We start from the raw sequence: 25,829 nt of genomic DNA on the forward strand, positions 1-25,829 counted from the left end.
AGCAGAGTAGAAGTATGAAGTAGCACACCATGGAAACACTCATGGAAAATACAAGTACCTTAAAGTTAAGTACTTAACTAAGTAAATGTACTTTGTTGCATTCCACCAGTGATTTATATTGTTGTATCACTAACTAATCTTTTGATATCCAGGACCAACGGTTCCTGACCTTTTGCAGCTTGTTGCAGCTCATTCTTCCATGCCCTGAGGGGCTAAAGAATCTCATGTTTTACAAGGAAAAGTCAAGATAACTGAAACATCTGAAAAAAAAATCACATTTTTGTAGCATAAATATGCTTATTCTTCTGTTCTTGTTAATCATCTTGTGAGCCCTCATATTTTTTCTTCTGACTACATCAACCTTTATTCCAAATGAATAAATAAAAATGCCAAATAAAGAGGCATAGATGATAATCACTAATGAACTTGTGGCCTTGGTATTTTTCTCTTGCCCACTGAGAGTCAGTCTAGACAGCGCAGGGGTCTTTGGACCTGCAGCGCTGGTTGACCAGCAAGAGTCGAGATTAGGGCCCACAGCATGGTCTCATAGGAAATGCTGGGCTACAGGCGAGGAGGAGGAGGAGGAGGAGGCGGCGTCACTGAGCCATGAATGGAACAAAAAGGTCCAACAGTAATACGCTGGAGACGTGCCAAAAGCTGTGCGCCAGGGCAAGATTTGTGTGTTTGAGCACTTCTGTGTGTGTATGTATGGATGCGTTATGGATATATGTGTGTGTGTGAACAGCTGATTGGGTCTGTATAGTCAGCATACCATATATAGTATGTGTGTTCTGTGTATGGACACAGTCTAGTGGAAATCAGCTGCTGGCCTTGGTATGAGTGTCTCTTAGGGATGAGTAAAATATCAGTCGACACACACACACAGACACGCACACACACACACACATAAGTCTGCCAAACCTCTCTCACACACACAGAACAGGTACACACAAACTGTACAGTTGTGTGCTCACATACACACACTGGCACTTTTTGGAGCGCCTCCATTTCTCATCCTGCATGCACACACACACACATACACACACACACACACACACACACACACACACTCGCACACACACAGCAAGAGGGCCAGACCAGTGTGCTAAATAAAGACAGACAGTAGAACAGATTTTCACACCCAGCGGGGCCATTAGCAGCTCAGTTAGACCACCAGCAAACTTCCATCCTCATCAGCATCACAAACATACACATTTTAGACACCTGCCATCAAAAAAAAATGACACACACACACACACACACACACACATTCTGTATACATAGGCAAACCGACATCCACATACAGATAAACACCCATTCACATCCAGACACACATTTGTGGTCAATATGTAGTTGGCTGTGTCTATCAGCACCTGTGAGTACGTTTCTGACATGTTAGCGTAAAAAGTATAAGCATGCACCTGTGTACGTGTGTGTGCGTGTGTGTGTGCGTGTGTGTGTGGGGCCCTCAGGCTGCAGCTGAAATATGTATGCCGTGTCCAGGAGCACTGGGCCCCTGAGGATTGAGCTAGGAGGGAGGTTGCTACTCATGGCTGCCACTGCAGCACCACAGCCTTCTGGGAACTGGAAAGTAGCCTGTGTGTGTCGACAGCCCGACTTATCTGTGAAAACTCAGCCATGTGGTTTGCATTAGGCTCACTAAAGCTGAGAAAACTGTCATCTGCGAAGCTGGCGAGCTCTCAGACATACTGAGAAGAACTCAGGTGTGTTTGGATGTGTTTTCAGGAAAATTCTATGAGGATATTTCCCTGACAATGGACAAGGAACACAACTGGTGACATTATTTCAACACATCCAGCCACCATTCACCGTGCATTACCTTCAGGCCAATGTGTTTTTGTTCGTTGAGAAAGAAAATCCGGAGACAATCCTGAGTGCAGGGTAAGACAGCCTTTGTTTGAGGTCATAGGTGCATTATCATGCAAAGGCGGCATACATCAGTCCTCTGAAAGGATTCGCCTGAAGTCAGAAAGCAACAGTGAACAAAAAGCAAACAAACTGAAGATTTCATGGTTCAAATGCTGGAGAGACATGATTGAATTTCAAGTATTTCTTAATGTGCCAGCTTGATTATTCTCTTTTGGAATACTTTCCAAACTTGTTTCGTCTGGCCTCATTTTTAAAGAATGATTTCCGTTACATTACATTAGAGCCTAAAGAGTGATGGAGATGAGGAGAATTTAAAGGGTTGTTTTGACCTTTATAAGGGGGGAAATAGGACAAATATCCAGTAGACTATAGCTCTTGTTATTTTAGAAATGAATTCTCCAAGTTCTTCTCAATTATGAATTCTCACCCCAGGGCAGGCATTTGTACCTGGCACTGTTCTCATTAATGAGCGAGATGATTTAATTGACTGTGTGCTGCAGACTGGATTGTGAGTGTCCGTCTGACACACTAACCTGCACACACATGTACACACACACACACGCTCACATGCCCCAGCTTTGAGTCGACCCAGGCCGTGGCCCCAGGGAGCATCCTCTGGCGTGAGCTGTGCTGTATGCAAATGAGGGGCCGCCATCACACAGTAATTGCTTTGTATTGCAAAGAAAACACATAGCTGCATAGTGGAAGCTCAAGTTCTCAAGTCCTTGGATATGCATTACGACTCATTAGCTATTGTGGGTGTGATTTTGCATTTTATGTCTTCTCTGTAGCATAAGACACGTGATACACTAGACCTATGTTACCTAAGCCTCATTTATCAGTGGCTGTAGTTTACAGTATGTTCTACATTTAGGGTTACAGGTGCTGGTTATGTGATGGTCACATCTATATAAATCTATAATAATATAGGTGATTAAATTCTCAATTATGTCTGTAAACCTCCTTCTGATAGCCTAAAGCACTTTTGCATGAGAAAAAATGTCAACTACATGTTACACATTTATTCTCCCTCTGGTTGTGTCTTGTTTAGCATGTACTGATGGAAATATGTGATGCAACGTACCCCTCTCTGTGTGGGTTAATTGTGCGGTGATCTGTTGGTAATGCCTCGGGCCACCAGTAGGTGGGCTCGTGGCGCTCCTCACTGTCACAATATACGCAAGCAAAGAGGAAAGCAGTGCTGCAGTCATTCCCTCACTCTCCCTCGTTGTTTAAGGTAATTATCATATTTAGCATGTAAACATATGTTGTTAATAGTTTGTCCAACTTCACTGTTGTTCACAATGAGAGAAACGTGTGGATTTAGTACTTTTATGTTGTTTGACAATTTCGGGCTAACTCGTTTGCTATGTAAGCTAGCTAGCTGGGAACCTCTCGCGCCAGAGTTGTAGCTAGCTAAGTAACAGCACGCTCATGTTTTTTTGCGCTAAGGTGTGCGCGCAAGTGTAAGGTTTATCACTGTAAGACCTCTATCCTTTTGTCTGCTGTGCTGTGGTCCGCTAAGTTCACCAGCTAGTCGCTAGCTTTGATGAGGCTGATGAGAGCGGTGACAGTGAACCGAACAGTAAAGCCGTAAAACCAGAACAGATGGCTGAAAGACTTTGAACGCTCCGAAGAGCTGAGGGACACAACGGAGTTTGGTGATAATTCTGTATGATTTAGTTACAAACGGTACGATTTTGTTATTTGTCATTTGATCCATTGGCGACATAAAAATATAGTGCACCTTCGTTCGTTGGATGAATATATAAGCTAACAGTCTGCCACAGAAGAATGAGTGAGAGCTGTTGCCTAGCGACACTCTCGCTCAGAGCGCTAACACGGTAGCGCAAAGATGCAGCGGGTAAAATCTATTACTTGCCAGAATATTTTAGCATCTAACTGGGTGAGTTAAGGGTTTATTTGGCCAAACCAGCGTTGGTGATTGTTTTGACTAGCCAAGACGGTTTTATTTAGTTCTATTTTGTTTCTGTGGCGTTTGAATGAAGTTGTTATCAAATCAGTTAAGCTAGTCTTAGTAAGTGAAAGAGATTAACCAGAAGGTGTATGGTTGTTTTCTGTTTAATATGTGAGTTTATTTTCATGGACTTTCATCCATGAGTTGATTGACTGGTGGCGGGAAACAAAATGAACATGGAGCCCAAACCCTAGTGTAGATTTAATTAGTTTATTATTATTAGTAGTAACAGTAGTAGTGGTATTTTCGAAAGCAGGAAATTTTGTGACTTTTCGCACACGTCCCCGGAGTGTTTTTCTCCTGCTGCGTGAGCTGATTCCACAGTGAGATATCACTGATGAGCTCTCATGGACTTCTAATGAGAGGGACTGCTGGAGATACTCATCAGTGATCAATGTTTTCTTTGCCCTCACACCTTCCTGTGGGTAAATGAGTATCTGTGTATGGATGATACAGTATGCCTGCTGTTTGCCTACAGCTCTCGCCTTCTCACTGCGTTGCTGTCTGTCTCTTTCCCTTTCTCCCTCTCTTTTCTGCCTCCCCCACCCATTCTCTTTTATCTCCCTATCTTAGATAAATGCAAAGCTCACATCGCCAGGGAACAATTAGTCTCGGCCATCTCCAATCACTATTGCACATCTCAATCTCCCTCATTTTTGCAGCCTTCCATCTTCCTCCGTTCCAGGCGTAGAATTAACCCACACTGCTTTAGGAAATGCCCAGGCAGTACTACTCTGAAGGCACCTCAGAGTCTATTTTACATTTTATCTCTCTTTTGCATCTGTTAAGTCCTCTGTCTGCCATGCAGCTCTCTCATATATCATTTTCCCTCGCCCATTTCTTATATCACTAACCTAAGTTTTCCTTTTTCTTCTAGTTCATTGTGAATTCTTTCTTTGCACTGACAGAGACTTCACTTCACAGTGTGACTTTCTGATTAGCCGTGTCTGTGTTTTGGCTCTGCTTTTTATGCTTCTGCTGTGTGGAGCCTTTCTTCATGTTTGACTAGCTTAAGGGATCAGATTTTAACAGAGCACAGCACAGTCAGGATGGCAAGGGGCACAATTTTGAACTTGAAAATGCTAGGTAGTGATGTGAGTTGAAGCCGACAGATCAATACTGTGTGGTGCTTTATTGAGTCTCTCCTGTCTTCTTCTATTTGTTATAAATATTTATTCATGACAGCCGCTCTATGGGCTGGTGCCATGCACAGGATCTCAAAAGCCAGAAGTTCAACTGAAGTACTGTTTATAAATATGCATTAGGAATTTATGAATATTCATTATTGACTCATTGAGATATGTCATGCACTTTTGAACCACAAACAACTGCTGTTCATATGCTTGTAATTTTCCTTGATTTCCTTCATCATTTACCTTTTTGCATATGGATTTCTGTTTTGTAAAGGCAAAAGAATGTCCTCAACATAATTTAAGATGACATTTGAAATCTGCAGTGCACTATTTTGGAATAAGATAATTCATCTGCACCCTTTATAAAGTCTCTGAAGTATACCGTCATCCCGGTTTATTTGGTACACCTGCCTAAAACTAATGCAGTTTTATAAAACAGCCCTGAAATATATCCTTGCTTCCTGAAGGTTATTCAGTTTTTGTTGAAGTAGTTTTGTAGACATGTTAATTCAACTTTTGGAGGCTGTAGTTAGTGGTGCTATTGAACTGTATTGCAATATGCTGCGAGTTGTTGCTGTATTGTGTTCGGCCCATTTATATAAATGACTATAGGTCAAATATTAAAACAACAGCACACAAGAATTGCGCAGCTGATCACAAGTATTTTCAAAGAAGAGTATTAAGAACTGGAAACTAAATGTTCTACCAAGTTGTGTACCTTCATGATCAGGTACTATATTTCACAGTATTATAAATAATACCTAGGGAGAAATCTTGTCATCAAATTAAGCATACACCTCCAGAAGCCTCAGTAACAAATCTGAATATATGAGTGAAGGTGAAAAGCTTGTAAATCATCTTTGGTCTCTCACTCTATTTAACTTTCATCCCATATTTTCCTCCTCATTTTTCCTCTTATCAGTGTACCTCCAGTGTAGTTGTCGAGCCGAAATTGAAGAACAAAATATCAGCACTATAGATCATTTTGACAGTTTAATTTCAATGCCTGATTATCAGTCAATTTGATAATTATATTATCCAACCATCCAATTAATGTGTTCTATATTTACAATGATCATCAAGTAAGCTCTCCGCTTTTGCATCATTTATCAAGGGTGAGGTATTAGAACCACAAGGGACCTTGACAGTATGTGTGTGAGACTTTATGATTGAGATTGAAAAAACGGTGTGTGTCTGTGTGTGCATCGCCCTGTGGAGACATCCTCGTTGGTCCTCCTCAATCCAGTCCTTCACACTCAACAGAGCGTGTTCAAGAAACACAGAAAGAGCGAAAGACAAAGCGAAACGGAGTGGAGGCGAACGAATGGTGAAAGGATTTCATGCCTCCTCCTCGGTTTCACTCCTCTCCTGTCTGCGCTGTCTAGCTTGGAGGAAAGTGGTATGCTGTGCCAATGAGTTACTGACACACAAATACACAGAGCAGGAGACGCAGGAGCAATCTATCACGACTTGATGCCTGTGCTTCCCTCTTCCCTGTTAGCCAGACAACTCTGACACTCCCAGAGCAAGTCAAGATCACCCAACACAAGCAACATGAGATTAGGTAGCTCCGTATGGGACACATCCAGAGAGGGTTTTCCATCTGGAGTGTGGCAGTTTGGTGTTTACATGCCAGTGATAATACCGCTGTGTTTGCTTTGTCTTAGGCAATATCCTAGCATCTGACCATCGACAATCTGTTACATTCAGATAGATGTGAGCACCAACTGCAGTTGCCCCTCTGTTCAAGTCTTCCCATTCAAAATGTTTTTCAGAAGTTTGACAACATGATTGCTCCTCATCTGTGCCTACCTTATCAGGATGAAAGATGAGTTCCCATGAAATAAATTTCTCTCTTATCACTAAAGATCACACATCTTTCCTGTCATTCTTTGCTCAGTGTTTTCATGTGCACATTTGTGCCTCCGGCTTCATGGATGTGTGTGGGATTTAAGAGTGGGTGTTCTTTATTCAGATGCTTTTTGAGGTATTTTCTGTTCGCTTAGATTAGTAGCGCAATGTCTCAATAAAAAAAAGGAAAAACTTCCATTCTCTTCTTTATTCTTTACAGATGACGTGCCTCCCTACTTTAAGACCGAGCCAGTGCGTAGCCAGCTCCATCTGGAACGCAACAGGCTGGTGCTGACCTGTATGGCTGAGGGAAGCTGGCCACTGGAGTTCAAATGGATCCACAACAGCACGGAGCTGACCCGCTTCTCGCTGGAGTACAGGTGAGGACAAACTGAGTTTGATTAAGCAATATGAGAGACAGAAAAAGGAAGGGAGATTTATTGCTCAGAGATGTGGTGCGTGCTGTGCGTCGGTAGAACTTAACACAATGCCTTATAATTAAAAAGCACATGCTGAAGGTGAAATAAAGAAATTATCTGTTGACTTAGAGTGATCGCTGATTTTAATGGCCTATTATTGATCACTTTGTTATAACGCGAGGTTCGCTCTGACAGCGTCAGCTTGCGCCGGCGGAGCAGCAGCAGAATACAGGACTGTGAATTACTGAAGTGTCCTTTGAACACACTTTCTATCAGCAATTGTGTGTAAATATTAAAGTTAATGGCGTGCACGCGTGTCTCCCACATAGCTGAGGTGCACACACTCATCACAAGGTCATCTCACGATTAATGAAAACGGAATGATTACATTTTGCAAAGTGACACAGGACGAGATCACAGCTGTCGGATTGTCTTCAGCCAGCATGACAGCTGGAACAGCTGTAGTGTTTTGTCTGCTACTTATTGAGATCCAGAAAACATACAAACACTACAAAATTGACAAGACGTTATATCTGACTGCATGCGGCCGGCCCGAAACGGGGAGTCCGCTGACCTCGGAGACGTGTAAATTCGAAAAAAGTGTTTCCATTACACTTTTGCGATACACCTAAATATCGACACGTCTGAAAAACCACCTCATGAGAGCGTAAAAATGTTTTTGCGATATTTGAGAGGATTTTCGAAATTTAGGTGATTCCATTGCGATATTTAGGATTTGCGCATTTCAAGGGGCAATGGAAACGCAGCTACTGATGGATTGACGGCTACAATGGTTGGTCCACTAAATGCACACGAAGCCAAAAAGCAGTACATATGTGTGGTCAAAATTAAGTTAATGACATTTTAAAATATTGTAGCTAAACTCCTAGCCAAACCACTGTATGGCAGTAACTGCATTCTGGTTTTGGTTTGGCCAGAATGTGCAAAGTAAAGTATTCCAGCAATATGACTTTAACATACATGTGACATGTTGTATTAGGGTTGGGACCTGGAGCTTATTGTTAGCCTAGTTTAGTTAGCGGTATAGCAGTGAGTGCAACCTCAGGGCCTAATGAAATGTAGGTGATTTGGTGTCATCAATAGTTAATTAAGGTGAAGTTAAGGTTCAGAACTTTAAACCATTTTTCCCTGCCTTTACCATTTTACCATAGCATTTACCATTTCTATAGTTATTGCCGTCCCTGTAGGGTGGGATAGTATTCTGCATGTAGATTTTTAACACATATAGTTTTATCATTGGATATCCTACTAAATAAAGAGGTGGCTGCTTTGCTTTTTCTCCCTTCCTCTTTTTCGCTTCTGCCTCTCTCCTTTCCCCTTGTGGCTCTGTGACCTCCATCACTCTCTCCAGAGAGGCAGCGCACAAGCGAAAGGAGTGAATGAGGGTTAGGGCGGGAGATAAACCATCTTTAATGGTAACTGGAAGATCTGTAATGTGGCAAACATTGCTCTTATCGCAGAGAGCAGTGTCTCTGCACCGCTTGTTACTGTGTGTGTGCGTGTGCGTAGACAGCAGTGTAAATGAAGCACTGGAGGATCGAAAGAAATCTCGTTGACACACACTTTGCTGATCTTAGCTGAACTGTTGTGATCATATGTGAGAAAGAGTGTGTGTGTGAAAACAACAGAGGGTGACCGTACAAGCAACATCAGCCTTGTTGATGGAGCTGGGCCTTTCTCCTGACAGTCTCTGGAGACAGATAAGATCAGAGTGGGAACAGTGGGGTAGGAAGGGCAGAAGTGACACACACATGCTGTAGCAATTGATCAAAATAACATTGTCAGTTGGAGCCTCAGGGCCTCTTTGACTGTGCTATTGAGTGAGTGATTGAGTGATAGAATGGGTAATTAAACAAGTAGTCAGGCACAAAGCTGCACATGATTCTGTATGTGTGAGTGTGTGTGTATACTATATAAAAGTATGACACCAGTTGAAAAGATACATTTTTCAACTTTATAATAATCTAGACTATAGCTGTTGGAATAAAGTGAAATTCGAGAATTTTTAATAGTGCAACCTCTCCCGCACAAAGAGATGTAAACCTAAACACTAAAAAAATACGGAAATTTCCCTCAAATCCTTTGAGTGAATCAGTCCTTCTGTACTTAACTGACATCCCATTGGTTTACACCTCAGAATGATCCGTTACTGTGCTGTGTTCCACCACAACATCCTGTTTCAACAGGAAATCCATGACATATGTAAAGGAAGTAAAAATATAATCTAAGAGGGTAAGTGCAACATTTGTGCCATAGACATACCAATGAGTGCATCAGTTCAGTTCTTTGTGTGTGTCACCAGCTCTCTGCATATGAATAGGTACTGTGTGTGTATATGTGTCTGTGTGTATGTTGTTTGTGTGTTGGTGTGCAGTCATCCTCATCCCTCAAATCGCCCTTTCTCTGCGCCAGCAAAGTATTTGAGCAGAGCAGACCCCCATATTAATGAGGTTATGGTAGAGGTCCCGAGTGCTGAGTGCTGCTTTAAATATTGACACCATGCGACTTGACCTTGTGTCCTCTGGCAGCCGATCAATACTGCAAGGTGTGTGTGTGGGGGGTATTACTATTCAACATGTAGGTGTGAGTGTGTGACACAGAGAGTGCTGGAAGAGGTAAGAGAGTGGCATTGTTTTAGTGATCTGGTGTGGTGAGTGCCACACTTCGGAGGCAACAGGCTCAGCATTGACTACTGTCACATAACAGCAACATAACCTACTTTGTGTCCGTGTGCCAACCGGTCACAGACACACATGTATTCCTACCACGTGGCCATCATCCTGCATTCTATGTTCCTATATAAAAATGTAAAACATTTGTCTCCAAATTAAAATGCAACTTAATTAAGATTAAAGATTATTTCCAATACAATTAAGGATTTTTGAACCCATAAACCATTGATTTATAATGCACACAATGCTGTAGTCAGTTCAGATCAATTGGTCTATAAAAATACACGGCATAGCACCACAGTTTTCCATCACATAGCCAAAACCTCTGGGGCGTTTACCTGGCACGCCACCAGCCTTTGTGTTGCCAATTAACCTAGAAACTTAATTAAGAGAGTTAATTATTAATCCACCCTCAAGAGTCATTTTTGTTTGTCAATTGGTTCTCGGCTGAGTTGGTGGAGTGTAGCCTCTGTTTCCTGCGGGGGATAGTAACCTATTCCTCTGTTTTCATATTGTAAAATGATGGACAGACAGGAAAAAATAAAATAAAGTAAAATAAAATAAAATAAATGGAGTCTTAAATGACATACCAGAAACATGGGTACAAAGTAGAAGTAATCTAATCAACAGTCAGTAGCAGAACAAAATTAAATGACAGGATGAGAGAAGACATGGCAGTTTCAGCATCACAAGTTTTGGATTTTTTTTTTTTTTTTAATCTCTATGTACTTACTGTCCGTTGCTGTTGTCAAATTTTGAGCAGTGAAAATTAGTTTTCCCCACAATACAATCACAACAAAAGAAGTGCTTTCTTGGTCAGCTTTGCTTTTCACAATTAAGACAGAAGAAAAACATAGAAAATGAGATTAGCATTTTGACAGCTATCATAATGGAGTGTAACTTCCGTCTCTCCAGTAATGACTGGTCTCTCCAAAATGTGACAGTGTGTTCAGAAATAGGCCAGTAACACATTTGTATTGTGTATGAAAACTTTTTTTGTTGTTTTTTTTTTCTAATGACAGACAGATACTATATACTATATGTAGAGATATGGATTAGGAGCCTGCTTACACCACATATTAACATGTGTCTTGGGTGATCAGTCACAAATGGACAGCTCTACAACATACAGGTGTGAATTTAACGCACATTACATGTTTGGGCTCTCTTCCCTAAGAGAATATATTTGTGAACACACTGATTTCATCATTGAACTACAGCAGTAACTGCAATATCACCGGAATCCCTTAAAAATCGAGCAATTTTAGAGTTGTTTAGTGAGAAGAAACTTAGCAAACTTTGAGAAACAGCTAAGGCCAATTCTTTATCATTTGTGCCTTTTATATTCGGCATTAAATGCAATAGATGAACTTGTTTCTTTCCCTGTAAAAAACATTGTGTCAGTTTGTTTTGGCATCGCTGCACTTGCCTGTCTGCCACTCTGAGTCTAAAGTGTCTCTTGCCTACCAATATTGAGCAGCTAGGTGTTGGAATCCACTCTTTCACCTTGTTTCACCATTTACGCTAAATTTGTGAGAGAAGACAACATTTTATTGACAGTAAACATGCCAGATGTTGCAAATATGGGCAATAAAGGCAACTTCTTTGTTACTTCCCATGGCGAAAGTCCCCAGACTTAAAAACTTGCGCAACTTTGTGAGTTGTTGTGTGAGGAGAAACTTTATAAACTCTGTTTACAATAACTATTCAATACTTGGACCTTGTTGTAAATTCGACAAACGCTATGCATGGAGTTATTTTTTTCTTTGTGTGGAAAACATCTGTTTGTCCCAGTATGTTGGCCACTACCCTTGAGCTGCTGGTGAAAATCAACAAAGCATTTGGTCTTCGTCAAGGGAACGATGGACATGTTTATTTGCATATCGATCAGAGAAGTTAAGATCCGATCAGAAGTGATCACTGAAGACGCATGTCGAGACACATTGTAATGCAAGGTGTGAACCGACATACTTATAGCTGTCCACCTGTGACTATATCACCCAGGACACATGTTAATGCCAGTGGAAAAACAAGCTCTAAGTTGCAATTTTCTGAAAATCCGCTCTTTACCTCTCTTCACACTTTTGATCTCTTTTTCATCCTTCTTCTTTGTTCATCCTGTCTGCCTCATTTTAATCCACTCATACGTGAAGTACAACTGAGCGTCCGTAGTTTTTTTTTTACAGATATAATTTCATGGTGGCTCTGAACAAATTAACACAAGTTCAGTACGATATTATTCCATGTCTGGGGGACGAGATGACGAGCCCAGCTTGCTAACTAGATGGAAATGAAGAAAAAGCAGTGGACAAAGCAGTGGTAGATGATGTTAAACTTAAAACAGGGAGTGGGTATCATTCTAGTGTTCTGTTCATCAATTCTTATTCTGAATATTTGCTGGATCCAACTCTTAATGTTGTGATATAATTTACGGCAAGAATAGAAAACAAATTAGGTTGTAAGCAAAGCCACTTTTATTTTAATCTTTTTTTGGCTGCCTTAAACAGTGATTTGTCACAAACAGTCCCAGCATCCCAAAAGAGCAGAGTCCTCCAGAACCAGATAATTTTGAGACTGTTAAAATGTCTTCGTCTCATATTTTTCTTTTTGCGTTCATAAATATCTTAAACACACAGCCAAAACACTTTGCTTGTTAACAAGTTGCGACCAGCAAGTTGTCCCATGTAGATGTGTGTAAATCAGGAGGAAGGTTAAGGTGCACGTTTGGAAAATGAAAGGGGATGAAGAATCAACAAAGCATCGAACGCAGCCTCCCCATATGTTGTTTTCTTTAGTTTGGCACCATTCAGCACATCTCATAAATCCATGCGTTGCTCTCTCTGCTGCTGCTGTTGCTCACTTCCACAGACCATTGCTTCACGTGTAATGTGAAATTCATTTTTCATTTTTCATATTATTTTTGTTGAGCCAGTTTGTGACACTCTTTATCTAGTTAATCTGTAGTATTTTCCTCCACATCTGCTCTAATTTCCACAGTTGAAGGTTCTGTCATGAGGCTGTGAAAAGCCGTTACATTGTGAATGAAAGCAGTATATGAAAAACAATCAAAGTAATGATAAAACATGTGAAACCACTTCACTGGATAAAATGAGCGTATCCTTGAAAAACTGTGTATATTCATGTACCATCATTTTCCAGGATAGGTAGACTAGTGGTAGAACAAAATGTGAGATGGCAGACTTTCCGATACATGAGCAACAGAAATTGCCTGTGTATTTTTCAGATGACTGGTTCAACTGATTCAGTTCAATCAGATTATTTGATTGAATTTGATTGTGTTATCCTTGTTCATTTTGTCACCGTATTCGTTCTAATGTGATCTGCGACATCCTTGCTAAGGAGAGGGGGTAGCAGCAGCATTGAAATACAGGCGGAAAACTTACCTAGAATCGTCTCTGTACTTGAATCACATCGTATCATGGACTGGCAGCGCTCGGACAAAGCCAGCCAGGCACCATCTCTCTCTCTGGATGACCTTAATGGATTTCCCTCTCTAACTAAAAAACGTCCATTCTCTATCTCCCTGGCATTCTTCTCCACAGCCCCCAGATACAATAGATTTTTTTTTTTTTAAACCTTTTCTCTCTCTCCCCTTGTGCTCACTCATGTCTTGTTTTCTGTGGTGAAGTGGAGTGAGTCAGAAAGTGCAAGTGAGAGAGTGTGAGCGAAAAAATGATATTATGCCCATTTAATGTATTTGTGTATGATTGTGTGTGTCTTATTGAGTTTCAGTGTCACTGCACTGTCTGTAGGTGTGGTAGCTTTTCTCATGAGCGATCCACAGCCAGCATTATGAAACATCTCTGTATAAGCACAAGGACATCTGACTACATTCACAACTAGACTTAATGTTCAACCATTCATGTATACTTTTCCATGAATACTTGAGGCATACCATTTACCAGCATGCATCATGTGCATATAACAACTCTTATTATCATACTTGTGACTGTGTTGACACAGTATGGTTTGACTTTCCGTAATGCTGTGTACAGTTTGATATAGTAGGATAGAAACATACTGGTGAGGTTCCCAAACGTTTAGTGCTGACCTACATTCAAATGGGGGCTGGCGGGGGTGCTGGTGTCTGAAGGCTTCTCTCTGATTTAAACAGACCCACAAAATATTTCAAAAGGAAATGTGTGGCTGCTGTGTCGCAGAATGGATACAGATTGGCTGAGCATTTTAACGACAACTATTGATGTTTGATACCCAGTTTAATTGACACATATTGGTCTGTACTAAAGCACTGCAGGTTGATACCCAGCTCTGCCAGTAAGTGGGTGCGACTGCGTTGCAAGTTCAAACTGCACCACCCATTATCCCAGCCTCCAGCATTGTTCTTTTTAAATATTTGTTGTATAGCTATGTGTGCCTATGCTGCAAACATGTGATATAACTGTCATATGTGAACATGCCATACCAAACCAATGTTGGCCAGCAGAGATGCCTCATTGCCTTAAGGACTGTGTATAGCAATGTCAGGGGGGAGCTGGCTTTTATAGGGATCAGTGTTGGTAAATTATATAGAGAACAAAATGATTAAGCAGGCACACTAATATATAAGAAGGAGTGGCAAAAAAGCGGTTGATAACAGCTTGTGTAAACTGTCTCCATCAGACAGTTGTCTATCTGTTTTATCCTTACAGAGCATGTGGAGGCTGTCCCTCTGGGCCTGTAGATGAATTACCTACTATTGATTTCCAGTAGCTTCAGCCAGAAGTCCCCATTACCTGTCATGTGTTGTATGTGGTGGGTATTAAAAAGAGAGAACAAGATCAGAATGAAGAACTCTCATCCTATAGAATTTAGAGGATAATCTCAATACATTCTCAGCGCTATATAGCACATTATTGATTTGCATTGGACGATGAGGAGCTGCTTTCAGAGACATAACCTATAGCTCACTGAAGCTTGGAAATATGTATATTTGCTTGTGTGTCAATGTATTTGTCACACGGGAGCATTTCACTTGGCTTGTTGCTTTCTGTGATAGATATTTTAAGTCATGATATGCACAGCACAAGCATATAATCATCCCATTAGAATAATGACACACATCAATCCATCAAGATCCCTAAAATGAATAAGTAATTGGGCTGTCAAAAGTAATAATTTGCCATTGTTATTGCTTCCGTTTATATGATACTGAATGCACAAGCTGCTGAGCTCTTGCAAGTGTGTCACAATGCTGTAAGCGAACTCATTAACGAAAGTAAAATGACATCAAACTGTTATAAGAGGGTGTTGACCTTTTCATAAACTCCAAACAATACAATGAGAATAAAAAACATCATTAAAAGTGAGCCATGACACACTGTGCTAAGCGTCTGCGTTTATTATGAGCTGTAAAACAGTTGTTGCGTGACATGATGTATTGCAAAAGACACCCTTTAAGATCCGATTTTGGATGATTTGCTGAGTTTAGCAGAGAAATTACATTAACTGAAATAACAGGAAAAAAATGTATAAATGATAGCAAATGCATTGATGCTGGGGATAAAAGATGTCATTATCGGCTCATCCCAGACTTCTGTTGCTTTATGGTGAATCATGATTTACTGTCATGCAGTTCGGGGATAATTACAATGTCTTCATGATGTGTGGATGAGGGTTTATAATCTTACTGTATAACCAGCAATTTAAGTAAAATGTTATTGGAGCTAACCTTGGGCACAGGTGTGATGTTATTATGAGAACACTCGCTATAAAGTGCACTGCAGCCGTCTTCAATCAAGGATTATAGTTTTGCCAATCAAGCCCTACCATCCCTTTATTTTTCCCTCCCTCTTTCTCTATCCTTCCCTCAAGTCGTTCTCCAGCCTCCTTCTCCAATCCACTTCGTACCCGGTCCTCCCTCTTTTTCACGTCCCTCTATCTGTCTCCCTGCCACTCCTCCATCTAATCATTTCTCCTGAGTGGGGCTAATTAAAGGGGATCTGACGGAGTGCGCTGACCACAGGAACATCAATCAATCTCTGTCCAACACAGCGAGCCCCCGCTGACTCCCCCAACCTGCTGCCAACGCACACAGCTCTGCAAAGGTTAATTGTATTCATTATATAAGGGACAGAGTGAAAGAGGGAGAAAGAAGGAGAGAGAGAATACTGTCTAAAGTCACCCTGAAGGTTCTGGCTCTGGGGTGAATTCTCGGTAGGCCTCAGCGAGGTTTAACTTGGTTCACCGACACCACCTGTCAGCTATCTTTCTCTTAATGTCTGCTTCTTCTCCAGCTTCTTTTTTCTTACTCAACTCTCTTACACACACGATTCCATCATCTATTCACCTCATCTCACTTCCATCTATGCATAACACATATACGTAATTGTGTTAATTTATTGTCATCATTTAGTTGATGGAACATATGAAGGGAGTCACACATCATCAATAGAGCCTCCTGATTAGTTGATTAAGCTTTAACAGACTATGGGCAAACCTCATTTAGTCCTTTGGGCTGCCGCTAATGAGGTTTGATTTCAGATTTCATTTTTTCTTATAGATATTAAGAGCCTTTGAACATATCCAACCATTTGTTATTGCAGCACTGCTTCCATTTGTTAGCAGCCACTCCCAAAGCACAAAGGCAGCTTTCTAGACATTCTCAAGTTATCAAAATGATACTGGAGAAACTGATGTTAATAATGTAGCATATTAGCCTGATAATCAGACTAAATTGCAGATTTTGTGTCATTGTATTAAACGAGCCTGCTACTATGTTCCTATTGGAATTGGATGAAATGTTGTAGGTTACAGATAGCTAGTTAACCTGTTAAAAATGTATTAAGTAATAAGTTTAAACTGGGCAATAAAGCTGAAAAGTTCCAAAAAAAAGACCTAAACCTCACAACAGTAGCATTGGCTAAATTACATCTTGGACAGACATAAATAATGTGGTGGGGTGGGAGGTAATATATTTAATGTGACTGATTACGGTTACACTAAAAAAGCATGGAGCCTGTGTAGACATAGAGACAGCTCATTGTAAGCCTTCTTACCCTGGTGGACATTCCTGCACGGTGAAAATATGCAAAGCAACAGAATGAATGTTATATTCTACAGATAAGCTTTTTAAAGAAAATATTATATTTGGGTGTAACCCCTTTGTTATCACCAACATTTTGCTTAGTAACTGTAGAATTTTTTCTCAGTAGCTGTATGAAAAGACATGAAAACACTGGTGGTCGCTAGCTTGCTATAGAGAATCATGACATCCCCATGCTTAATTCCCTGTTCAAATTTCAGATTGGTCTGGGGCCAGACTACCAGCCAGGTTTGCATTGATGTCCTCTTTCTATGTGAGAGGCAAAGCAAACTAACGGGTGGCTGCTATGAATGAGTCGTGATCTTGCATGTTGACATGTGGCCAGAAATTCCTGAGGCATATGAGACACATACAGACTGGTGACAAATAAAAGAAAAACCTGGACTGAGTGGATAAACAAAAGAATTTCTGGTGTTTCCATAGAGAGCACAAGGGCTAAGTCAATGGTTTAACGAGTAGCGCTCTCCTCCACCATCATCAAAACACCAAATGAGACAATATCTTTTGGAAGAATGGTGTTCCATCCAGTTCAGAAACTTGTAGACATTGAACTTCTTCTGGCGGCTCCCAGTTGGATGTTGGTTTTTCCTTTAATTTGTCACCCATCGGTATATGTATATTTGATCATTTATAAGCCGACATTAACTAACATTTCATCCCAGCCCTAAAGGCATGTATATACTTTATATACAGTATATGTCTAGTCCTACTTTGAAGCAGCCTAATCAAAAACACAATGACTTCAAAAGATATTCTGGTTCTCTGTAGACAGGTCTGTTAAAATATTTAGATTTTGTATTACATTCATTTAGTCAACTATGTGTGTGGTTCGCTACTTTTACAAGTATCATTTCATTTAGCTTCTTTCCTCTTTAGCCTTTGGCAATCTGTAAAAACGTTTTCCTGAGTTCCTTTAGATTCTGTTAATGTAAATTCAGTCGACTGCAGAACAGACAAGAGGAGTTCTGTTTGTTTATGCAACATCATAGACAAATGGTGGTTATTTTAGAGTATGATGACTCCATTATGTGTCTCCCTAATCCTCAGTTGTAGCTTTATTTTTTCAAGTATTCAAACTTTCCTGCAAACAGCTTGTTGAGAGCACTCCTGAACTTTTGAATTGCTCTCTTTTACTTCTCTTTTATTCACATGAGCTCTTGCCAAACATTTATTCATGCAAAAAATAACTCTTTAAACAAAAGGTTAAATCACATAAAATACCTTTCAACAAATTGCTTGTGGTTACTATAGGAACGGTACATCTGGTAAGTACTCTTGAGCACATATCATGCGGGAATGTGACAGCAACGATGGCAAGCACACTCCTTGTGGCAACTGTCTCACCTCCCACTAAAAGTATTTATTTTGACAAGAATGTGTTGTACTGGAGTGACTTGAATTAAACATGTACAACTCGCTGTAGGCTAATTCACAACTTCTACACGTTGTGCTGCCATCTAACATACCATTAGAGACCGTCTGTGCAACCACTTTATAACAGTTGGCCGCTCCGTGTATCTCCCACTGCAACGCCATTTATTAGTTATTGAAAGGCTGTTAAGAAACTGATGCCTGGCGTTCTGAGCAGTCTGGATGCCTGCTCTCTGAAATGAATTACTTGAATGACTCAAAATAGGCAAATGCCATTCTGTATCTGTCACAGATACTGTATACTTTAGTGTGTTGCAAATATGGAAAGATGCACGCACAGTCAAACAAACAGTGATCGCTAATGAGTATCTACAGGACTCTCCTCCTGAAGCCAGAAGCCAGGAGTTGTTAGTTCACACATGATGCAGAAGGGATGCCTTTCTATCAGTGGACTCTACAAGCCTCAATTCAAGTGAGGATGTTGGCGAACACTTTGACAAAGTCCCTCCATGAAGGCATTCATGTTGTCGCGCTCAGTTGTGCACACAGACGGTAACAGAAGCCTTTGTGTGAAGAATGTAACGAGAGCTTTAGTGAGAGTTTCAAACCAATCACTCCATGACGTGGGTGTGATTGTCAGATTGTCGCTTTCGGGATTTTTTTGGTTACTCCAGTGTTGGAATGGTGTGGGAGTGGGGGTTTCAGACGCCGCTCAACAATCCGACAAGCAAGTCGTTTGCAGCATGCTGGCACTTTTATATGTTCTAGTGAAAGGTGTGTATATTTTACCATACTGAAAGTTTAATTTTTGAAAAATAATGTTGAAAGCTTCTGTGAGTGCTTTTCAACCTTTTAAATCTGTTGGCAATACATTTTTGGTCCTACCTAAAAGTGAGTTAGTAATATGATGCAAGTGTAAATAAAGTACATTTTTGCATATAGAACAACTGGAGGTTAAATTAACTGCAAATGCTGAAACTTTCCACTTATTCTTTTGGCATTAGCTGTATTACCAGATGTGGCTCCAGTTATAACTTCTATCAAGTTAATTGTTAGTCTACCCAACAGTCCCTGACACACAGCAGCTTTATAAAGTGTATGCTACACTGCCTCCACATGGCAGGGAGGCAGTACTGCCACCACAGCTGGACTCTGATGTCAAGGTCATGGGGAGAGTGTCAACTACTGGAGACATACAGCTTCAACCTTTGTCCCAGGGGATTTTGTGCAAATGAGCACATGTGTGTTTACATAGAATAAATTTAAATTCAAGTGTTTGTTGTCTGTGCCTGTCTATGTAAGTGTGTGTCTTGGGGGAGAGCTTCGCTGTGGTAGCTGGGTTAACCTCACGAGCATCATTATCATTGGAATAAACAACAGCTAAGCTCCGATGTCCTCTGTGCCCTTGTTCCTCTATTAGATGGTCTTAAGTTTGTGTGTGTGTATGTGTGTATGCAAACGCTGATGTGTGTTCGTGCCTTTTCAGCACGTTTGTGCTTACAAATTTGCAAATGCCCGTGTTTGTGTTTGTGCACTAAGTACCCTTTTGATTTCAACTTTTGTCTTGATTAGTTTACCAGCAATTTAAGAGAATCCTCACCCATATCTTGTGTGTATGTGTGTTTGCTTATTAAAGGTACCTAATCCCTTCGCTGGATCGCTCCCATGCTGGTTTCTACCGCTGCATTGTGAGGAATCGGGTGGGAGCCCTTCTGCAGAGGCGCACAGAAGTACAGGTGGCCTGTAAGTATCAACACGGGATGCAGGTGAAACACAGATGAATGGACCCAGTAGATGAATAAAAGGATGGATGATAGATAGATACAGAGAGAGAGAGAGTGTGTGTGTGTGTGTGTGTGTGTGTGTGTGTGTGTGTGTGTTTGACTGCCTGCAGAGTACACAGTATGCCCATACTCTGTTTGGTTGCCTTTGTATCAAGGACTGACTAGGGAGGGACAGATGCTGGCAGGGTGAAAGATCTACCTGCATATCATTCGGGGTGTTATCGACCTGGACAGCTGTTCCACTCAGCATTCTCATTAGATTGATATTGTTGCTGTGGTTGTTTTTAACTTTCCTTCATTTCAATATGACCGCCGCTTATTTCATTCTCTCTCTTTTGTCAACAACATCTGTCGTTTCTTGGTGAAAATGGGGCTCAGATGCGCCGTGTTTCTGTAAATTTCCAGCGCCACTTTTAGGCAGCCCAGCTCCCTCATCTTGTTAACGAGCTATTACAGACGTGCCGCAGAGGTGTCTGGAGCGTTGTCACATTGAATACACCCCCAGACCCCCCCCTCTAGGCTAAACTGTCCTATGCCCATTATCCTGCCTTCCCAGGGTATGCCAGGTTCATTGGCTTCCCCTTGTTCCAGCGACATTTGAGTGGATGTGACACACCGCTGTACCTGAGTGAACAATGTAGCCAACCAGGCGTGAGAGAGAAAGAGATGGGAGGGAGAAGGAGAGGGCCTAGCAGTCCCACCGGCCCACTTCTTAAGTATTGGACAAACATATTGAAGCTGTAGCCAACTGCTTCCTTCTGCGTCACCATTCTGACTCCTCCTCGCTTCCATCACTGTTTCTTTTTCTTGTTGCCTTCCTCCCTCTCTCTTGACTTTGTCTGTTGTCTGGCCACCACTGCTTTCTATTTATTTCTTGGCTTCCACCCCACTGTTATTCTGTTTCTCTTCATTCCCACCTCTTTCCATTTCCATAATTCTCTTCTTCCCCCTCATCGACTGCTCATGAAGGGGTACAGACCGTGAGGCAAAGTAAAAGGGAGAATTAAGGACACCTGCAGAAGAAATGGATGAGATAGACAGGGGAGGGAGAGAGAGAAAGATAGAAGGGAGAGATGGCGAGATCTCTTTTGCAAGCTATTCCATTGAGGCAGCACAATTAGGATTGCGGAGACACACCTCGGAGAAAGGGAAACATGCCGAGGCATTAGGGTTTATGGAAGGGGAGGAGGACGTCACATTGCCGAAACTGCAGATCAAAGTCGGGATTTGCACACTTCCCAGATTTTCATTTAAGCTAAGCACCACAGCTGCACCGCAAAGCCAGATTACCTTTTTTATTCTCTTTGAAAGAGAGCGAGGGAGAGAGAAAAATAAGATTGCCATCGATGCACAACCACGAGAACACCCCCAGTTCAAAGCCCCATACCTTGATCCCTACATTTTTCAAAAATCTTATTTCTAAACTGTGTTAGAATTTAGAGTGTTTTATGTTATGTTCAAATGATTTCATCAGAGTTTCTTTATTGTTTCCCTTGAATTGAAGAGACGAATACATGATCCTTTCTCCACTTCTCATGGGGCAAAAAAAACAATCTTATGGTTTTCAGCTGTCACTTCTTCAAAGCCCAAGTCTGCACTTTATCTTTCAAACAGCGTTGGACGGATAAAATACAAAATCTGCTTGTTACTGCTGTCCTATAAAGGTTTTCTGTCAGCATCAGCCAATATGATTGCAGCAGAGAATTGCACAGCTGAGATCGAAGCAACAATTGAAGTTTGGGCTGATCAACGTGAAATCCATCAAAAAATTCGCAACCTGCTCATAGATCTCACTTACAAATAGGCAGAGCATGGAGCAGGAATATTAGTGCAGTATTTTCGTCAGTTTTTATGATATAATGAGGCAGGGGAGGAATAAAACCACTGTAACAAATGAAATGTATTAGGAGATAATAGAATAGAGGCAGCGCTGGTCATCTACTATGTTGAGTAATGCACACATTTAGAGCGTGATCAAGATTGATTGCCCTTGATGCATCCACGCAGGAGGATACGGAATATGAATATGGGTCTATTTAACGTCCCCTCTGCGTCCCTCTGTGAGTCATTTCGTCTTGGCTCCTTCTAGCCTTTCTTGATGTACTGGGGAAACCATGGCAACAACACTGCGCTGTCCATCAATGTGGCTCGATGTAGCATTTCAGAACAGAAAGCAGATGGCAAAAGCTCTGTGGGCACCAAAAGTCAGATGCGAGAAAGAAAGGGAAATTTGTGCCTGTGACTCTGCATACCCCTTTCCCTTCTTACTCTTGTGTTCTTACTCTGTGTGCATTGTTTGTTTGTTTTTCTGTAGTTATGGGCAGTTTTGAGGAGGGTGAACGCACCCAGTCAGTCTCCCAGGGAGAGGGTGCCGTTATCCCAGCTCCACGCATTCGCAGCTTCCCTCAGCCGCAGGTCACCTGGTTCAGAGATGGGCGCAAGATTCCACCCAGCAGTCGCATGTAAGTCCTTTTTTTAAAGTTGTGTTTGTTCCTGTAGACTCCTTTTTGTGTTTTACTCCGTGTGTGATTGTGTCTGATCCAGTGAACACTTTTTGGTGCTTTGTTTGTTCCAGGGGGCCTTTGAGTGCTTTAGTTTGAGAGCGTCTGTTCCTTCCTGTCGTTTGTCATTCATCTTGCTACATTTTGTACTAAAGAAGAGTTTGAATTTCTCCTGCAGAACAAGACCAAAGCAGTTTTGGCGCTGTGTGGAATGAAATGGCCCCTTTGTTCCTCATTTTTATTTGAAAAGAAACCTAAACCAGCCACTTTTATTTCAGCTTATCTGTGACTCCGTCTTTCTTCATTTTGGTCTCCGTGTGTTTCTGAGGTGACCTATCAGTGTTTGCCAGCCGGCAGCGGTGGTGTTCATGCGGCACCATCACTACCTGATTGGGCTAGCGAGCACTGAAGCTGCTGACAGTCTCAAATGGGATTCTTGTTTTGCTTCCCCAATCTGTTCACTTAAAATAGAAGGGTGTAAATGGAGGGTTTGATTGGGAAAGATGTCCTGTCTCTCTGTTGTGATCTTTGCCACAAGAAAGGAGTATTGATCAATTTTGGTACTAAAGTTGCATGGGTTTTTCCTCCTGTGTGCTCCAATTTGAGAAATATGAAAATGATTTATTTAGCCTTGCACTCGTCTCCCTATTGAAGATTTGGTTGTATTATGCCAGTAGCAGCTAATGTAGCATTGAACTGCTAGCCTTTAGCAGAGATGAGAGGGGAGTCGAGCACTCTCAACTCCACACCCCCAGTTTTTTTTATTTTCAAACTGGTATTCTTCCCAACTGAGTGAAGTGACACCATTTTATCAGATTTCATGCAGCTCCATCTGGAGTTACCCAAATTTTTATAGAACTTTTGGTATATGGAGTAGTACTCACAAGATCTCTAAACAATCTTTGATGTGTAAAATCCAAGCAGAAACTTCCAGGTTATGCAAGATGGTGGGCTTGGCTGCTTTGTTTGACAGCTAGCCATTAGCTTTCAGCAACCAGGCTTTCTTCAGCCTACCTCAGCTCCACCCACGCTCCACTTCACTCCAGGATTAGCCAGGACTTTGGCAGAGTCAGGCACTGCCAAAATGGCAACTGCCGGAGGCACTGTCACTGAGCTTCACAACAGCTCTTCAGAAACCTATGGGTGACGTCACAGAGACTGCGTCCACCATTTGTACGGTCTAAATTGTCTCCAAAAAAACTGCACAATTTTTCACAATATTCATGTTGACAGCATATTGACATAGAGCTCCAATTAGATCTCTAGTCAAGATGATAGGCTTGTTTCTCTTTTGTTGAACAACTTTTTTGGCAGCCCATGTGTACAGGTTTTTTTTACACACCTCTCTGTGTTCCTGTCTTGTGTGGGAATACTTTGTCAGTGTGTACCGTCGCGCGCGTGTGTGTAAAAAAGGCACTTATTCCCATCTCATCACATCTGCATTTCTTCGCAGTGGGAGGTGACCTTGCCCTTGGTTAGAGTGAATCTTTCTTATCAGCTCCTCATCATCAGTAATCATACCCTGACCTAGAATGACAATGAGACAAGCGCCCAGACTGACTGAGAAGCTGAAGGCTGCAGATGGCCGTGGGTAGGCTGTTTGCTTCGATTTTGTTCTGACTTGTTGTGGAAATCTGGATTATTTTTGAGAAGTCGTTAAGAAAAAGGTCAAACAACGGTGACATGTAGAGCTCAGTGTCTGTATTAAGGCTGCCACAAGTTGGTATTTTGAGAGGTTGCTCTTATGAAAGTTGGTCAAATGATTCACACACTTTCAACTCTTTATTAGTTTCACATTTCTCTCATTCAGCCCCTTCTCCTCTCTCGCTTATTGTCTCATTTATTTCCTGTCGATGTCTGTCTCTCTCTCCTCTCTCCGGCTCCTTTTGTCTCCATTATCGGCCACCCACTGTGTGTACTTTGCTTCTCTTCATCCTTGCTTCCTACCCTCTAGCTCCAAGAATGCTAATTCCGCTCGCACTACCAAGGTCACTGTGTGCAAATGAGCACTGTTGATAACAGGCGGCCTTTTTTATTGCAAAATCATTTAATTGAATTTGATTCGTGCCACTAGCATTGACTCTGTAGAGGCATCAAATTCCCACTAGTTGAAGAGATTGAGGGAGCGCCAAAGAGAAATATCTGCGCTGAACTGCAAAAGTTACCTTGATGAAGGCTCTTTCCAAGGACTAGTGCTCTCCTGAGTCAGTTCCAGCTGTGTAGTCCCTCTAAACATGTCACATTGGCTTCTATGCATAATGGTTATAGTCATTGTGAGACTGGTAGTTCTATCTGCAAGATCTATGCATGTCAGGTGTTCGTGCTCCGTGTTGAGCCAAGTTACAATGTGGGATACAAGTGATGGGAGGATGAGGATTGGCAAAAAATTGCCATGGACTACAACCATAGTGACCATTTCATCTTAGATTTATAATATCCCTTCTTTGCTACTCCCTTTTTTCTGTCTCCCCTCATTGTCCCCTGCTCCCGCTATCACTCCTCAGGTGTCATAACTTTAATTTGCAGACTCTCCGGCTTCTTCTTCTCTCTGTGCTCTGCGTGATCACACCTCAGCAATGGAGGAGACGTGGAAAAACAGCCATACCCAGAATAACTGTGGTAGCCTAATCACCTCCAACTAATCTAGCCAACGGCTAATTAAATGTATGCCTTCTCTGCAAGCTTTTGTTCTGCATCTTTTTTCCAATATTATTTACATTCACATTGTGATCAGTTTGGCCTGTACCATGTGTTTGAGAGTAATTCTCACTGCGAGTTGCTACTTCAAATTGCGTCATACAGCAGGAGGGGGTGTTCTTGTCTTGTCCTGCACTTGTCTGTTTTTTTTTTTTTCTCTCAGTAGAAAGGTGTCAGAGGCTTGAAAATTACTCCAGGATGACACTTTGTGACTTCTGTGAAGTCAGGTCCTGTGCACACTCAGCAAATACATCTCTGTTGATCTGATGACAAGTAGTCAAAATGTAGAAAGGTATCATTGGAGCTGTAAACATAAGTACAACACTGGGATTAAGATTTGATAGCATTTTTTAAAAATCTGAATCAAGTATCAAATGAATTCATCGAATGCAAGTCCTTTAAATACCTCCAAAGTTTGTTTAAGGAATGGGTAATGCAGTTTCTAAGTT

The 25,829-nt window shown here is 41.5% G+C and overlaps 1 protein-coding gene across 1 annotated transcript in view; it reads left to right on the forward strand.

The window, feature by feature from the left end:
• The window catches only part of sdk2b (sidekick cell adhesion molecule 2b), a 258,397-nt gene that overhangs the window by 164,529 nt on the left and 68,039 nt on the right, over positions 1–25,829 (forward strand). Inside the window, exons 3-5 of the mRNA XM_041963350.1 lie at positions 7,073–7,232; positions 20,035–20,141; positions 22,497–22,644. Of these exons, the coding sequence (XP_041819284.1) occupies positions 7,073–7,232; positions 20,035–20,141; positions 22,497–22,644 (415 nt within the window). The remainder of the gene's footprint in view (positions 1–7,072; positions 7,233–20,034; positions 20,142–22,496; positions 22,645–25,829) is intronic.

The sequence above is a fragment of the Chelmon rostratus genome, chromosome 21, assembly GCF_017976325.1.
Source record: "Chelmon rostratus isolate fCheRos1 chromosome 21, fCheRos1.pri, whole genome shotgun sequence".
NCBI lineage: Eukaryota > Metazoa > Chordata > Actinopteri > Chaetodontiformes > Chaetodontidae > Chelmon > Chelmon rostratus.